The 18,053-nt window shown below is 36.0% G+C and overlaps 1 protein-coding gene across 1 annotated transcript in view; it reads right to left on the bottom strand.

Annotated features, from left to right (window-relative positions):
* LOC106663716 overlaps positions 1-18,053 on the bottom strand; it is a 143,261-nt gene that overhangs the window by 92,980 nt on the left and 32,228 nt on the right. Inside the window, exon 2 of the mRNA XM_014388774.2 lies at positions 9,203-9,275. Within this exon, the coding sequence (XP_014244260.1) occupies positions 9,203-9,239 (37 nt within the window). The 5' untranslated portion in view covers positions 9,240-9,275. The remainder of the gene's footprint in view (positions 1-9,202; positions 9,276-18,053) is intronic.

Below are 18,053 nucleotides of genomic sequence, written 5' to 3'. Positions count from 1 at the left end.
GGCTAAATACGCCGCTGCTGTAACCACTTGAGCTATCGTTACGTCATTTCCTCTCAACCAAGACCTTACATAAAAATACTAATTAATTGAAATAATTAATAGGTCAATTATACCACTAAACATAAATGGATTAATTTCTATTTACATATGATTAATATGTTTACATTCCGTAATACCAAGAAGACAATGCGTCAGTTCGTAAAGAAAAATTGTCTTGAACAGTCACTCACAAATATTTTCTTACTTGTGGCTTCAAATCTTATAATTCGTGCGTGCTTATTGCGTGAAGTTAATCTCGATACTAGGGTTTCGGAGGCAGCTCGTAAAATTTACACTGCAAACGGTGATAAAACAACACGAGCGCACTGCACAAAATTGGTTCATAAAGTTTGCTTCTGAGATTGAGGTGATTGAAGATAACAAACAATTATATTTACTGAAAACAACCACACAAAAATATTGGCAAAACTTTAATATAACGAAAAAACACAATATTTAGAACACAATTGTCTTCCCAACCTTACTCTATGGAACACCGGCACTGAGCAAATCTGTCGAATGCCTAACTGTTGCAAAGCCATCTTAAAGACCAGAGCCAATAAATTATTCTTAATTAAAATTACCAAATCCTAACAGGCCTTCTATCGGAGAATACGACGAATGAGGGAAGCTATCGAACTTTATTCAAATCAAACATATCAGCTGCTTTCCTAAGTGATCAACATAAAATATGAAACCAACCGCTCTTCATAAATTGACAGACGGCGTAAAGCTTTAGTGTCTAAATTTACCTGTTATTAATCTCACGACACAAAGTAGAGACTTTTTTGACTGGACGTACCAAAATACACATAAATACGCGACAAAAAATGGATCCTGTATCTTAATACAATTTAGATGTTACCAAATGGTCCTCTCCCATTGACTTGAAAACCGAATGCCCACGAATAATAGGGGATGCTTTGTGTTTGGTGGAGTACTTTTTGTACCATTTTTTGGCAATGTCGTTTGTTGGGAGGGTGAAAGCTATTGTTTTCTGCTCTTAAACATTACATAAACTGATACGATTCATAGGGGCGTCAGTGGCCGCAACGGTTTAGGCGTTGACACGGTGCCCATGACCTTAGTAAAGGTCCCGGGTCCCGACATACAAATGGGCTTTTTTTAAAAACACCGGCACCCCGAGGGTTGACCTCTGCTGTTGGGAACCCTCGTTAAGAAAAAGAACCTTAAGATTTTTTTTAATTTCCTAGAAATATGTCCTGTAACTTAATCAGTTAGAGTTCTTAATTCCTTTCTGCTAAGTAGGATTTACTCGTTCTCTCATTAGGCTGCTTTTGCGAATAGTCTTTTTTATTGTCTCGTACCGGCTTTACGATTCCAGTTTTTGTTAGATTCTTAGTTTCCCATTATTCAAGTTTTTTCTTAAATGTATTTGTAGTTTATGCCCCAAAATGGATTTGAGCCTGGGGGTTGTTCCGCTTGTCCGTTTTTAGAAAGTATATCTGCTACCTCGTTACTTGAATCCTCTCATGGACCCATTTTAGTGTAAGGCTATTGTATTTATTTATACGAATGAAAATTGAATGTGAACAAGAATATTGGGAAAAGACCGGCTTCTAGATATATGATATACTTAGGTATTCCTTGGGTAGAGAATAGCATTTCTTTATAAAATATTAAAAGGTTATATTTGTACTTTTATGATCCGTCAAAGCCACTGAGACAAAGTTAACGCCGACGCATTCCATTCACGTTTCACATGCTTAACAAAGGGGCTTAAATGAATGGAAATTGCGCAGACCCGGCGCTTAAGATGGATAGATCGAGGGTTGGCGGCGAAGGTGCACAGAGCTGATTGGCCAAAATAGTATTTCCTTTTCATTTCATTGTACATCAAGACTTAGATGTGGTAGCGCGGCAATAAAAATAATAATAAATGTATGTTGGTACAATATTTCTTAAAGTAAGCATGTGAAAAAACTAGATATTTAATAAGGCAGCCTCAGCCCGCGCAAAACCAGATGAAAATATAAATTACTCATACATCATGGCATATAGGCAATGGCAAATAGGAGGGAAAATTCAAAAGGTGAGGTTGAGATGAGAAGTTGGTGTCCGAGGGGATCGAGGTTACGATAGCTCAAGTGGTAGAGTAGCGGCGTATCTAGTCGAAGGTCGTGGGTTCGAATCCCGCTCGTGACGCTGACTTTTTTACATCAACTAAAATCCTTAATTAATTGAATTTACTCATACAGTTGGAAAGATGATGATATGGGTCACGCACATGTGTAACGTTCCCTATACAACCTTACAAATTATCGAATAAAAAAAGAAACTAATAAAAAAAATATATAATTGAAAATAACCAAAGAGATATTAATTCTCCCCTTACAACAGGCCAATAAGGTGCACAGAATGAGAGGCCAAAGGAGTTAAACAAGAGGAATCTTGAATTAGTGGTCAGACTGAAAGGACAGACTCGAGAAGGTCCAAGCTGTGTTCGTTTGTTTTTCAAATTAATTAGTGAAATCTTTATTTCATAAGAAATGACTTCCAGGCCTCGTGAGGGGAGCCTTCCCTTTTAACTTACCTTTAACAGTAGTTTTGTTTTGGATTTTCGATAATTAGTTAATTTCAATTTATTTTGGATTTTAGAATTAAAATAAATATGTTATTTTATTTTATATTAGTTTTTCAAAAGAACATTTAAATTATTATGTTTTGATTTCTTTTTTGAAATATAATAAACCCTTATGTGTGGTTTAGTGACTGTTATTTGATGATTATTTGGAGGTCGTGAGATGCGGTCTGGTGTGATGTAGATTTAGAACAACATTTTCTTTATCGTGCTAACGTTTCGATCTTTATTTAGATCATCTTCTGGGCCTGGGATTTATAAACATGGTAAACCGCATCTCACGACCTCCAAGTAATCATAAACCCTTAGTTTAGGGGTGTCGGTGGCCGCTACGGTTTAGGCGTTGACACGGCGCTCATCACTGTAAGGTAAAGGTCCCGGGTTCGATATCAGTCGCCCTGCATTCGAACCCGACATACTTACAAATGGGCTTTTTTTTTCAAAAACATCGGCACCCCGAAGGTTCATATAACCTCGTAGTTGAAATACCCTCGTAAAAAAAGAAAAAACCTTAGTTTAAAAGGAATTTATTTATTTTTATTTGTTCTTCCGTTTGTGACAAAATTGAGAATGTTAAAATAGTTTGTTTTGGTTCCTTCTTGAAATATAATAAACTCTTATTTTAAAAGGATTTTGTTTATTTTTATTTGTTCTTCCGTTTGTGACAAAATTGAGAATATTTACATATTTTGTTTTGGTTCCTTCTTGAATTTTAATAACCTCTTATTTTAAAAGGAGTTTGTTTATTTTTATTTGTTCTTCCGTTTGTGACAAAATTGAGAATATTTAAATATTTTGTTTTGGTTCCTTCTTGAATTTTAATAATAATAATTTGTTCTTCCGTTTGTGCCGAGCGAATGAGTCTTTTTAGGGAGCCTTCATGTGGCCAGTCACAAATAATGAAAATTTGTACTACTGAACCATGAATGGAACTAACAGAGGAATCCAAAAAGAGGACTATTTGAAGGGAGAGTGCGATTAGGTGAGAGGATAGACGAAATTTGGTTTTAAAATCTAAAGTAAAATTATTCTTAAAAAACCGCTCCAAGACCCGGAGGTGAGCCTATTCTTACTCTCTTTTCATTATAGGGCGATATAATTTCATTATTTTTGGTTTTCATTTTGTTTTTTGTGTAATTGTGTAATAGAAAGAGATCATTTGAAATGGCTGATAAAAATATGATTAGATAATTTCTTTTTATTCTTATTATTTTTATCAACTTTATTTGTTATCCTCAAAGTAACTAAAATTGTCAAACTGAAACGAAAGTTCGTGACACATTTGTCGAAGAAGTCTCCGATCTGATGTATTCAACATGACTGGAATTGATGCGATGCAAATCTATTGGCATGCTGCAGACGAACGCTTCAAAACAATATTCAAAACCAATCCGTTTAATTTACAGCGTTTGTGATCATGTGCTTTCAATGTTCTAAGCTTGGTGGTTCACGGGAGAGATGTTGAAAATGGCTGCAAGCCCAAACATTCCGACTACTTGGCAGTTAGCGAGACTTCGATGCAATGCGCGAACTTAAAGGCTTCGAACTATGCGAAAGCAAAAAATAACACCGGACACCAGGTCAATGTCTAGTTTCGATTTAATTGAATAGGCTGAAATCGACTTGCTGACCTAGACATTTTACTAACTACTGGTCGATAACTACATCCGTAATGATAAACGTTCGCACCCCGACACAGCCCCGCCCGTTTTTTAGTAGCTTTTTGTTCATTTAGTTTCGTTTAATACATCCTCCATATTATTTGCTTATCCGTAACAAACGTATCGTAACAAGCCAAATATAATTATGTATAGTTAATTAAATTCCTACAACACAAAGACAACATCCATACTAAAAAAACGTGCTGTCGCCCTACAAGTAAAATAGTACTTGCCCCAGAGATTTTAAAGGAACAATTTTATACTTACTCGTTAGTATGTTTTAAAACGAAAATATTGATAGTTTAATTGCTACAATTAATGCCTCCAAATAATAATAACATATGATAGATATAAGAATTAATACAATTTTAATTATTTATTTTATTTAATTTTTATGGAAAAAATCAAAATAATAATTTAATTTTCATAATTTTTTATATTAAATGTTTTTAGTTTACAATGCAATTGTTAGAACTTAATATAAATTTCACTTATATAAAATAAAATATAATTCAAAAGAAAATAAATTTATTTAATTAATAATCAGCCATAAATGTAAAATGTAAAATAAGGAAAGCAGATCTAAATACCTTTTAATGAAAAACTTTCTTCTCGGGCTTAGGAGAAAGGGTGAGATTTACCTAGCTTTCTGACCTTCTGTCCCACCATGCTCCATCCAAGTTGTTTTTGTTTTAATTTTTGATTAAATTTCCCTATTAGTTACTTAAATGTAATTACATTTGTTCTAATTTTATTTTTTACATCTTTTTATTTAGTACAATTAATTAAGGTTTTTAGTTGAGATAAAAAAGTCAATGGCACGAGCGGGATTCGAACCCACGATCTTCGGCTAGATTACGCCGCTGCTCTACCACTTGAGCTACCGTGACTTCGACCCACACGGACACCAACTCCCCCATCTTAACCCCATGAATTTTCCCTCCTTTTTGTCATTTTTCAATTTGACTTCAATTGACTTTTTTATCTCAACTAAAAACCTTAATTAATTGTAATGTATTAATTGGTCAAAAGGACCACGAAATTAGTGAATTTTTATTTAGTATTTAATTAATCAATATTATGTTATTGCTAATTTATTATCGTTTTTAATATAGTGCATATTTTTGGAATATCTCTTTCTAAGAGATGTTATATATATAATTTTTTTCTGGATTCCTAGAGCCATTGGAAATAATGCTGGGACACGTGCCTCATATTTTTGGACCTATTATCACACAGAAATCTGGTTTTCATTGTGCCTCGTACAAACGTTTTTCCTTAACTTAGTGCCTGTTTTCCTATAATTTTGATAATTTTATAATATTTGGCTTGTGATTCAAAAGGAGTTTATTTCTGAATCTCTCTTTGATTGCTACGTCAATTGAAACTGGATTTTCCAAAAAGTGAGTGCGACCAGACTTCTATATATCTATCGACAGTTGTGTCTGTGTTAATTAATTGTAATGAACGTAATTTATTAGCATGAAAGGAATGGGTTGCTTATAACCCCGCCACGAGGAATATCGAGTACTCTGGGGTGAGTGTATGACATCTGGAGAGTTAAAGTAATTTATTAGCGTGAAAGGAATGGGTTGCTTATAATCCCGCCACGAGGAATATCGAGTACTCTGGGGTGAGTGTGTGACATCTGGAGAGAAAGTAATTTATTAGCGTGAAAGGAAGGGGTTGCTTATAACCCCGCCCCAAGGAATATCTAGTACTCTGGGGGAGTGAATGTGACCAGACATTGTTTGTAGTGATGTATATATATGTATTGTATGTTTTGTTTGTATTTGACAACCTGAGGTACAAACGAGATACTAGCATTCTAGGATATCAACATAGCACTATTTGAAATCACAGAATCAGTAACCAGATCTCCAAGGACATATTAGATCTTAAGGTCATTGTGAATGGTAAGATTGGGTACATAAAAAGGAATTGGTTGTGGGTTCGAAGGATTTTTAATTGCAGGGATTGTATAAGTTGGAGGATGGAATGTTTTGTTGAACGCAGTTTGATGCTGTAAGTTCAATTGGTGTCAAAATAGTTCTGTAAATAAGTCATTGATTTTATCAAGTCAGTTTTGATCGTTTGTTCAGCAATCCTTTAAAAGTCTGAAACTTCTGTTTAGCTCTTGTCTTTTCTGTCGCATGTTAAGGGTTTAATGGAAGTCGTTTGTCAATTTATAGCCGAAGGTGGCGGTCTACATTAACTGGTGGGAGAATGATATTATTGCAGATGAGAGCAGTGGTTATTCCCGAAGGGTAAAAGTGATATGTTCATATATTTTTAAATTTATTGTCATGTCCCACCGCTTGAATCACTCTCAAGAGATGTGACATAGGTTTGCAAGTTTCTGGTTGAAATGACATGATATTATGATCCTGGCAGTATCATTCTCATAGGTGGTAAGAATCGTTTCAGAATGAATTGGAATGTCTGGGGTGTTTACTGTGAAGAGGATCGGTCCTAAGTCTTTGTTGTGGTACCCCTACATTAGGGCGATATACGGCTGATAGAGAGCGGCTATTAATAACATGAAAGTATTGTCAGTTGAATTATTTCAGGATCAGGTAAAGACTTTCTTGCTGCCTTACCCGATCGAAGGCTTGCTTCACATTTTGGAATTAATCTTGAATTATTAATTAATCTTGAAATACAGTAAGAACTAGTTTGTTAAAACTTTAGATCTACAGATTGCCAAAGATGAGCGAAATCGAAACAAAAAGTAGCAAAACACTTTAATTGATAGACGGCTCCAATCTAGGTATTATGTTCCAGTGTTATTCGGAGAAAAGTTAATACTATGGAAATAAGGGCACCCATTTGAGCGCATTTATTGATCACCGACTGGGTGAGTCCGCTGCTAATTGGTTTTTAATCGGAAACCTCAATCTTTCTTACAGGATCTAACATCGGCCGAGTTACACAACAGACCGAAAATAAGCGGATAGAGGCTGTGCAAACTCAATTACAGAACTTTCTCCCTAAAGTTTGCTAAGTGCAAGCATTGTTGCTTGTGGCCGATTTATATAAGGCAAGTGCAAAAGGGACGTACACTAAAACGATAAATCGTCCGTTATAAAATATGGTTTTCAGATTCAAGTTTTATAAAAATTCGAGCTCCCTAGCCCTTTAATTTGGTTTGCGCGATGAAGTTTAATTTAATTAATCCATGAGAGTGGTGCTTTTGCCAGTATGTATGAGAGAGGAAGGGAAAGTAATTTAATAAATAAAATGAATTTTATATAATGAAAAAAAATGAAAATAAAAACACATATGCCTGAAGTTGTTCGCTTTTTGTCATTTTCTTGTAATCATGAACCTTCCATTCTACAATTTTTGTTTTAGAGAGAGAGAGAGAGAGAGGGAGAGAGTGAGAATGAATAATTGAATATCGTTTGATTTAAAAAAAAGTCCCTCATGTAGAGAGACGTTAGATTTAGATACAAAGTGAGATAGAATGAATTAATAATTAACATTATCCTGTATTTAAAAAATCACGCAAATTAGAGAGCAATTGGATTTAGAGAGGGAGTGAGAGAGAAATAGAGAGAGAGAAAGAGAGAGAGAGTGAGGTTGAATAATTGAATAACGTTTTATTAAAAAAAAGTCCCTAATTTAGAGAGAGATTCGATTTAGATGGAAAGAGAGATAGAATGAATTAATATTATCTTTTATATTCACTAATTTCGTGGTCCGCTTGACCAATTAATACTTTAGAATTAATTAAGGTTTTTAGTTGATATAAAAAAGTCAGTGTCACGAGCGGGATTCGAACCCACGACCTTCGGCTAAATGCGCCGCTGCTCTACCACCTGAGCTATCGTGACATCGATCCACTCGGACATCAACTCCCCATCTCAAGAGCAGCGGCGTATCTAGCCGAAGGTCGTGGGTTCGAATCCCTCTCGTGCCATTAACTTTTTTTCATCTCAACTAAAAACCTTAATTAATTGTAAATTATCCTTTATTTAAAAAATCTCGCAAATTTAAAGAGAAACTGAATTTAGAGAGGGAGTGAGAGAAAGAGAGAGAGAGAGAGTGGAGATAATGAATATCCCTTTTCTGAAATTTTGCAAATTTAGTGAGAGATTAAAAGAAAAATAGTGTAAATGACAATGGATCAAAAATTCATCTGTTTTTTGTAAAATAAACAGCATAAACCTTCCCCCCTTTTGTTTATTTCTTAATTAATTGTTAATTTTTTGTCAAAATCACATATTACTACTTTTGTTAAAAACATTTTATTAATTGAAACTGCTCGAATACGACCTCTATTAATTTTTCACTAGCTAGCAAATCTACAATTAATAACAAATGCACTTATGTACAGTCGTTAATGTGAAACACCACACGTTAGTGTTCAAGTTTAACTAGCTTAGTTAACTTTCTTTGTCAAAATTTTTGTCATATCGTGTGATCTCAATATCGAGGAGATATTATTGCAAGGAGCAAATATTTCGTGGAACTTTAATTAGCTATGTGCTTCCTGTGGCCTTTTCTCCTCAGAGTTGTTACCAGACAATAAAAGACAGGTTTTAATATATGATTTTTTTTTTTTTGAGAGACTATCTTCTGTGAACTGCAATGACATGGGTCTTTTAAAGTTTTTTACTTCTTCGATGGAACATATTGCTCATTGCAAGATTGTCGCTCAATATTAAAAAATTATGTCGCTATAAATTTAATTTTTACATTCTATGTAACAGATTTTATTTACTGATTAAAACAAATTATTAGTTTTCGTTAGTTTTTATCTACCATAAACGTAAAGTTTTTTTGTAATTTTTTTCATTAAAATATAAACATATCTGTGTTATGTATTTGAAGAAAATGCTATATTAAATAAATCAGACCACAAATCTTGGCCAACTATTAAAAAACAAAAACTTACCCATTAACATCAAGACTACGTAAATTCCTCCATTCATGGTTGTTCCTCCCTTTCTCCTTTCGACGTTTATGGGCTGTAATAAAATAAAACTGTTAATAAACAGTGTAACGTAATATTGGAATGTTTTTTTAATATTCACTATACATTATTACGAAGCAGTAACCGTACATTGGAAATAGGTGTCATGAAAACCCACGAAATGGGCCAAAAATGTCAGAAAGCGGAACCCCTTTTCCTGCCGACGGTGAATTTCCAAGGTAAAAATATATCCACAAATTTATTTAACACGTAAAAACGTATATAAGCTGTCAGGTAAGGTCGAAAAGTGGTATTTTACGTCTGCGAATTCTAAATCGGTAATAAAAATATCACTTTATGAAAACGTCGCTTTATTGGATACTTGGGGACTTTCACGTTTCTGGCAAAGTAGTGCGGTTTCTTTCGACAGTTGATGAAAATGATTATTATTTAGTATAACTTTAAGTAAAAAACATGCTACATGTTTTTGGTGACAAATAAAATTTCTCAAATTTAGAAGTCCGCCCATCCTTTTATATATATATATATATATATATATATATATATATATATATATATATTGTGCAGGGTGGGCGACCAAGACCTGGGTAGACTCGTACCCCATCCCTAAAAGGTCCGGGACTTGGTCGGCTCACGTGTCCTGCATAAACATCTTGGACTTGTTCACAAACCCCAAGATTTTGGACCATTTTATTTCAGGGAGTGATTTGGTGATGTCCTCTCCTTCAAAGATTTCTAATCTAGACCTAGCATACCTACCACACTCTGTGAGGTAGTGCCTTGCCGTTTCTTCTTTTATTTCGCAGAAGCGGCAAAAGGGATCTGGTAGGATACCCGTTACGAAGAGGTGTCTTCTCAGTGGGCAGTGGCCCGTCAGAATACCTATCAGCCTCATAATTCCCTTCGTTGAGATAGAAAATACCCATTTCGATTCTGCTGGTTTGATCGCCTTAACAAACTCTTTCGATTGCCTGTGTCCGGGGGATAAATTCCACTCCGTAAGGAATTGTTTCATGCCCCAGTTATTGATACTCTCTTTCGCTGTGCTCATAGAGTGAGGTAATACCGGTTGTGGCCCGACAAACGCAGTATTAGAACCTTTTTGGCTAGGCCATCCGACTTTTCATTGCCATGGTGTCCTTTATGTGCTGGTATCCAAATAAGGGTCACCTTATTCTCAAACCTGAAAGAGATCCTATTGATAAGATCTATAGTTTCCTCCACCAGTCGTGAGGTTGACAAATCTTTTTGTATGCCCTAAGACTAGCCTGACTGTCAGAAAAGATTTTAATATCTTTTCTCTTAATTTTATTTTCCATAAGTGTTCTACAACACACAGATTTCCGCCTGAAAAACGGAGGTGTTATTGTCAAGAGGGGAGGAGATGCTGATTACTATTTTGGTGTGTATATATATTACACAGGGCGGGCGACCAGGACCCGAGGGGTTAAAAGCCTGGGTAGGCCCGTACCCCATCCCTAAAAGGTCCGGGACCTGGTCGGCTCACGAGTCCTGCATAAACCTTTTGGACCTATTCACAAACCCCTGGACGTAGATCCGCCCATCCTTACGACCTGCATTGGGCTACCCCCAGAATCCCCAAACGAATGGTCAGATAATAACAACTTAAAATTACATCCTAGGAAGTCCAAAGTCATTGCTCTAGGATCCAGTCACCTCTTCATATCACCCCCATCCCTCCTTTCACCATCAACAATCAGCTCATTTCCTTCTGCTTCATTCTTAAAAACCTCGGTGTTACCATCGACCAAAACCTTTCCTGGAAACACCCCAAATTTCCCGACGCCGTATTGCATTTCTCATTCAATTCCTTCGGCGCTCCTTCCTTTTTAAACTCCTTGTCTTCTCCCTCATCTTTAGCTATACCGCTTGTGGTGGACTTTCCGAGGAACAAGATAAACGTCGGAAAATACTGATGAATTGTGTCAGATTTATTTTCGGCCCAATCTCCAGAGTCCTGTATTCAGACCTATCATGACTTTATCCCTCCATCCCTAAGATGTATTTCCTACGTTCCATCCTTTTTTCATAAAATCTCGTCGGCCTCACTATTTTTCCAGCTACTTTTATTCACATCGTCTATTCACTCTCTTAACTCCCACTCGTTGTCCAATGACCTTAGTCTTCTTAGTCATCAAACTCCACATTTAAGAGGTCCTTCCTAGCTCGAGCTACAAATCACTGGAATTCTCTTCCTCTGCCAATCCCCAAAAACGCCTCCTTACCTCTTTTGAATCCCTTCTGTAGTTCATAGTTCAACAAGATTGGCAAAGCAGAGACAGAAACATGCCGAGTCTGTCAGGAAAAACCAGAGACAAAGTACATCTACATCTCTAAGGCAATTACAATACCAAGGGAGGCGCAAAAAAAGGCATCGAGGAGAGTTCTTAGTTTTGCAGGAAAAAGTGTACTTTCCACGGTATGGTCATAATCATTGGGATGAACTTACCTGCTTAAGAAACTTGTATGAAACCGATTCCTGTAATCAGCAATAAATCCCTCTAAGATTGTACATCTTTCGGAGTCGGGTGTGCCCTTGTGTACCAGTATCAATTACTCGGATTGATACTTGGTTTTTACCATATCTTCTTTTATTATCTCATCTCCATATCTTATATATTATGTTATCTCCATATCAGGTCACCGAGTTAATAGGCCCAGGAATTGCTCTACAAAATTAAATAATAGACCATCAACTCTTACTTCCCATTGTCTCAAAGATTTTAGCTTGTCAGCCTGAACCCATGTGCTTTCTGAAGCTCTACCTATGCGGGTTGCATGTCGTCGATTTGCGACAAAGACTTCTTTAACAACTTCTTACTCCTCTCATTCTATTCGAGGTTATTTGTTTTTTTATATCAACCAATATGGAGTTTACGCGTATTCTGAAGACAAGCGAGAGGTTTTCAGTGTATGTTACCTTAAGATGATCTACTCAGTAGGATCTTGAAGAACTATGACTTGAACCGTCACTACAGAGATAAAACATATAAACTATAAAGGTATTTTAACAATATAAAAAGTAATAAAAATATGAAATTTGATCTTTACCGATTATTTTGATCTGGGTTGTCAGTCAGTTGCGTTTCGGCTATCTACGTACTATCTCAGACACATTGATGTTGCTGAAATGCTCAAACGCGTCTGACGGTCCAACACAGTGAGAAAAAGGCCGATCATGATGATTGGGAAGGATCAAATTACAGTCTCATCAACCCCCCCCCCAAGAAATTTATAACTATGTAAATATTTTTAACAAATCGTTATAAACTTATTCTACTCCGTACTGCAAAATCTTACAGAAGTGGATATTCTTCATTTAACAGGTCTGCACGGTACTATTGATTTGAATCCAATGGAGCTCCTTAGGGATGAGCCTGTGGGTTGTATTACACGACAAATTAACCTTCCTAGCAAATTACCAAAGCTAAGGAACGCATTACTGCAACCATGGATCCAAATAAGTCAAGAAGTGGTAGTAAATGTAATAAACAGGATGCCAATGAAGCACAAAACACACTCAATCAATGATGACATCACAGAGAATAATGAGAATAAATGTGATTCTTATGTTCTTAGTAATAGAATAGTAAATAACAGTCGTAAAACCAAACTTAAAGATGTGGAATTAGGTGTGCCATTTTTTTAGCTGTATTTTTAATTTAATTCACTGTTGTAATGGATTTTACCGGAAAATTGGCATGTCAATTTTCGGATCAGCGATTCTGTACTGTGAGGAGGTTCTTACAATACGTTATACGTTAAAACTGATTGAAGTCCAGTTGATTGACTGATTGCAATTAGCCTTAAGTTGAAAAGTTACATAGAGAATTCTGTGTCTACTGTCGCTATCTATAAACGTGTTTGTACAAATGCGTTACGTATTTGTGTGTGTGACAGAATTGCCTGTACTTTTTCCTCGCTCGACTAGCGGGTAACTTGAAACTCTCCCATTTACCCTCGAATTATATGCATGTTCGTTCCTGTCTCGTCTGCCGGTTAACAAAGGGGACTGCCCTCGGTCGGATGCCCGCAATTAATTGACGGGCGGTCAAACAATTTTTAACCCTTTTGGCCCCTTTTTGTCTCCTCGTTTCTCGCCTAAATGAGGAATGCGCATCACGCCTCAAATTGCAGCTTTCAAGCGATGGAAGAACATAGGCAGATTATAAAAGCTTGTACTTATGGAACAATCCAACAATTTCTATTTAAAAAACAAAAATAAAACTAAAATAATGGATTATTCTATTATAATGAACTAAGCTTGATTAAGTGCTTAGAGTAAGCTGTTTTAGTGTTCATTATAGATTTTTTAAAAAGCCAATACAAGTACATTATCTAAATGGCAAACGTTTTTAGACAAAAACCACTATTTGAGCTTTTTTCTATCAAAAGAATTTGATTAATGCATTCTACGATGGCGAAAGCAAACGACGATAACTGAAAATTGCTCCGGATACTGGATAAGCGAAGGTTGTGTGTTAAATTAGATTGATGACTCTCTCTTCACCTGGTGACGGCGGGGCGGGGAAAACAGTTGCAGATTGATGACACGAACATCGGACGCGATAATGCCGGATTTTATTTGCCCTGGAGTTGATTAAACGACCTTGAATGTGGCGATTTTGCGTTTTGTGCCGGAAGGAGAGAACGATGAACATTCGTTCAAAAGTTTCTAAATATAACGTTGCGGATTTTAAACCATCGACAAGCCCACCCTCGGAATTGAATTTAAAAAAATAACCAATAACAAGAGTTGGGCAACTACGCAGAGTTCTAGGACAGAAATCAATTATAAGTAATACCCCCAGTTAGTAAAAACCTTACCTGCACTTGAACAGTTTCACCAGGCCAGCCGACATCCAGTGCATTCAATCCATCCTCCCATCCCTGACGAAACGTCAAAGCTCATTATGACATCACTATATTCAGTGACCTGGACATACCTTTCATCAATCTCGTTCTAACGATACTGTTCAAGTCCTGTCTGCTCTATTCTATTCGGAAAAGCCTACCTGCAATGTTTCTTAAAACCTATGTCCTTCGGATGCACGCTGGCCTAAAAGTAACAAAAAACACGAACACGTTTATAATGTGTAACTATGCATAGTTAAATTCATAACTTTTCAATGAAACAATTAGGTACAGTGTAATCAGAGGTGAACAATTTTAGTTCAAATTATCCCTTTTTTGTATCTAATTTGGTGCGATTTGACGCTACTAAAGTTGAACTAGAAGAATTTGGCTGCCAACTTCGTGTTTTAATGGTCGCTAACTTCATTTTGATAAATGAAAATAATAACGTCCGGTCATAGATGAGGGCTTAAATTCCAACTAGCCGTTGGGTGTCGCGGATGAGGGGTCAAACCAATTTACATTAGTTTTCATACTGTAATCCATTGCCGGGATACGAACTCAAAACCGCTAGCGTGGAAAATACGAGTCGAACGCCCTAACTAGTGACGTGCGATACCCGAAAATATTCGATACCAATACTCGATATTGGTATCGAAAGAAATATTCTATACTACTCAAGTATCGACAGAAATTATTCGATACTAATGAGTACTTACACATATGAGTACTTTTTCGTATATTCACAATTGATCAATTTACTATTTTGGACTTTGGTTAAAGTACGTGCGTTAAAATAATCAAGAAATTGCAGGGTTTTTTTCATTTTTAAGTATTTTTTCATACAGTGAGTACGTAGGTAAGATCAAGAAAAAGCTACCAACACATTTCAACATAATTGATATCTAATTTTATCGTTATCGAGTTTTGATAAAATTGATCAATGGGTGTTTGGTTTTCAAATGTTTGAAATGATAAAACGTATTCCAACTGTACCCCCCAGAGTTTACAAGATGTCAACGATTCAGTTTTCTTAGTCAAATAACCTCATGTTACTTTTGGGAGGAGACATGATTAGGTATCTACCTACGAGAAAGAAGACGGACACATTTTAGAGACTTTTTCAACATTTTATATGAAATTATTGAAATTGAAAGTGCGAGTTGCTACGCGAGAAAGAATGATGAGTTACCAACAACCAATTAAAAATTTCGTTTAACTTTGTTGACATGTGCCGCTAATAAGCGCTCTTAACAGTAACTAGTCAACTCCCAGTTTGATGAGAGGTAAGTTTTGAACGTTAAATAACAATTCAATATTACTTGAACACTCGACGAAAAATCTATTTGGGTGTATTATCCGATACTACAAAAAGTATTCGATACAGTACTTGTATCGAATGACAATCTTCGATACCAAAAGTACTCGGTATCGAAAGAAGGTACTCGATAATTTACTCATATCGATTGATATCACGTTATTACTAACCAATCGACCACCACGGTGCCCAAAATTTTATCAATGTGAAAAAATGGAAAACTGTTAACTTTTTTTACTGTTGTTAAGATACCCCCTTCGTACCTAGGAACAAGAGGTGTATAAGTACTGTCCCGGAAAAAGAGATTTAAACCAATTTTTCGATTCTGACTTTTATTGAACTACGTTAGTCAATCAATTAAGAATATATTCTCAACAATTAAAATTATTGTTTGCTGATTATTCGGATGCGGTCTGGTGTGATGTAGGTTTCAGAAAAACATTTTCTTTATCGTGCCAACGTTTCGATCTTTATTGAGATCATCTTCAGGGCCTGGGATTTACAAACATTGTTTAAATTTAACAAATAGATGCAGGATGTGGAATAAAGTGAATTTATACAATGCACACAAAAATATGTTTTGCATCTCACGATTTTCGAATAATCATCGACTAACGGTCTCTAATAACCACACATTATTGTTTGCAAAAATATGAAAAAGATTTCTACTTAATTAAGCAAAATCGAAGCCGTTTGATACAGTTTTTTCATCCATACATGCATCAAAGGAAATCTGCTACCTACGTTTGAAACAATCCGTTCAAACGGGCTCATTAAACGTCAATAATGGCAAAGAGGTTGCTAGGTGATCCTAGGTATGACAGCTGGTCATCTAGAATTCAATCGGTAACATGCCAGGTTGTAAGTCAGTGAACGATTCGCAAACATACGAATTCGTAAAAAGCAGTACAATTCCTAGCTAAATCCTGCTAGTAAAGAACACTAAAAATTATAACAAAAATTGAGGAAAACTACTTCAAAATTCAGATAGATGAAAATGAAAAAAGTCAAAATAATACTAACTTTTGTTTAAACACTATTGAAGTGCTTCAAACTAAATTATCTTCTCTTTTTTCTATTATTTATTACATTTGAAAACGTTCACCCTATTCTTGCCTGTCCTTCCCCTACTCCCAAAACCCAACATACCTAATTACTTTGCAAATACCTACCGCCGTTTAGTATCAATTTTGAGGAAAACCCTGCAAAATACCTATAACAAATCATCAATTTGGATTCAACTATGCAACAGTGACATTGTATTGCGGATAAAATTGCATTCTCTCTGCCGAGAAATGCTTTTCAGCGGCTTTCTCGATTTGGAACAGGAATTTTGATGACCGGGTTTACTCACTATACTCAACGGCGAGCCATCTTTGACTCTCTTTTCTTTGTAATATCTCCTTTAAAGGTACTTAAGAGTTCGAGAGCCTCTGCTTCTCCTGGGATGAAAATACAGGAGTTCGAGCCCAAACGTAAGCGTCCTAGTGTAGACACTGCAGTATGTTAAAAACACTCGTCTAATTATTTATCCGTTTAAAAAAATTAATTAATATCCAAAAACTTGAAAATTCATAATATAATATGTAAAAAAGATATCAAGCGTTCCTTTTCAAAAAAGTGTCTGTTTAAATTTGAAGTGGAATGAATTTTTGAAAGTTGAAAAAGCTGCGTACATGGATGTGATGTGTTATTAACTGGAACGAATGTATTTATTTGCGCGAATGGCAGGGTCCCCAATTACCCCGAGGAATATCGAATACTCTGGGATAGTGGGGATACTAACTAGACTATCATGTTTTTACCTTGTTTGTGTACTTGTGTTTATTTGTGTTATTTTACCCTTGATTGACTACGCCTTGAGGTACAGAGAGCCTAGCAATAAGCTACAAAAAAGGAAACAACAAAGGGAGAGATAGTTGGTCATAAAACATGATAACTTGGATGGAGAATCACTAAAAGAAATTATTTGGTTTAAAACGAAAGAAAGATTTTAAAAAAATCAAAGCTTGGGAAGAGAAGGCTGGTGATCGCCAATGAAGTTCGCCAGCTCTGAATCTTAAGAGAGAAAAAAAACTGTATACTTTTTTGCGTAGAAACGTGCTTTACGACCGATGACGTCGCTGAATGTTAAACGTTAGTGAGCTATATAAAAAATTCAATATTTCTCGTACCGTTAAATAAATAATGAACTTCTGAAGAGAAAGTTTAAATTTACGTCCGGCGGAAATTCATTGTGCTGCTCTCGAGGGAGCGAGAAGGGGTCCCGGTTTGGCACGCATACCGGCACTCGCCGTGTCCCACCTGCACCGCCTCGGCCCGCATCCCGTAGTCATTTTCCCCCAATGGCTCTGCCTTATTAACCTCATTAATTCCTCGATTTAAACCCGTTTGGAAGGGCGGTTCTAATTTGTCGCTGTCCCTCCGGTGATTTATCATCCGTTAAATGGTAGTTTTTAACTTGTCTAACAGTATTTCAGTCAAAAACGATCTGTCGAACCGGGGTAATTACTGACTGAGTTTAAACAGTTCTGGGCTTTTTGCCGATTATAAATGACTAACTGGATAATTCTCTAGGGGCGCTAGACACAGTAAAGTTATGCTAAAACAACCCTCACT

This window comes from Cimex lectularius, unplaced genomic scaffold (genome assembly GCF_000648675.2).
Source record: "Cimex lectularius strain Harlan isolate CLEC.00 unplaced genomic scaffold, Clec_2.1 scaffold204, whole genome shotgun sequence".
Taxonomy (NCBI): Eukaryota; Metazoa; Arthropoda; class Insecta; order Hemiptera; family Cimicidae; genus Cimex; species Cimex lectularius.
Note: the sequence above shows the minus strand (reverse complement) of the source record. Positions and strands in the feature narration are given on the sequence as shown.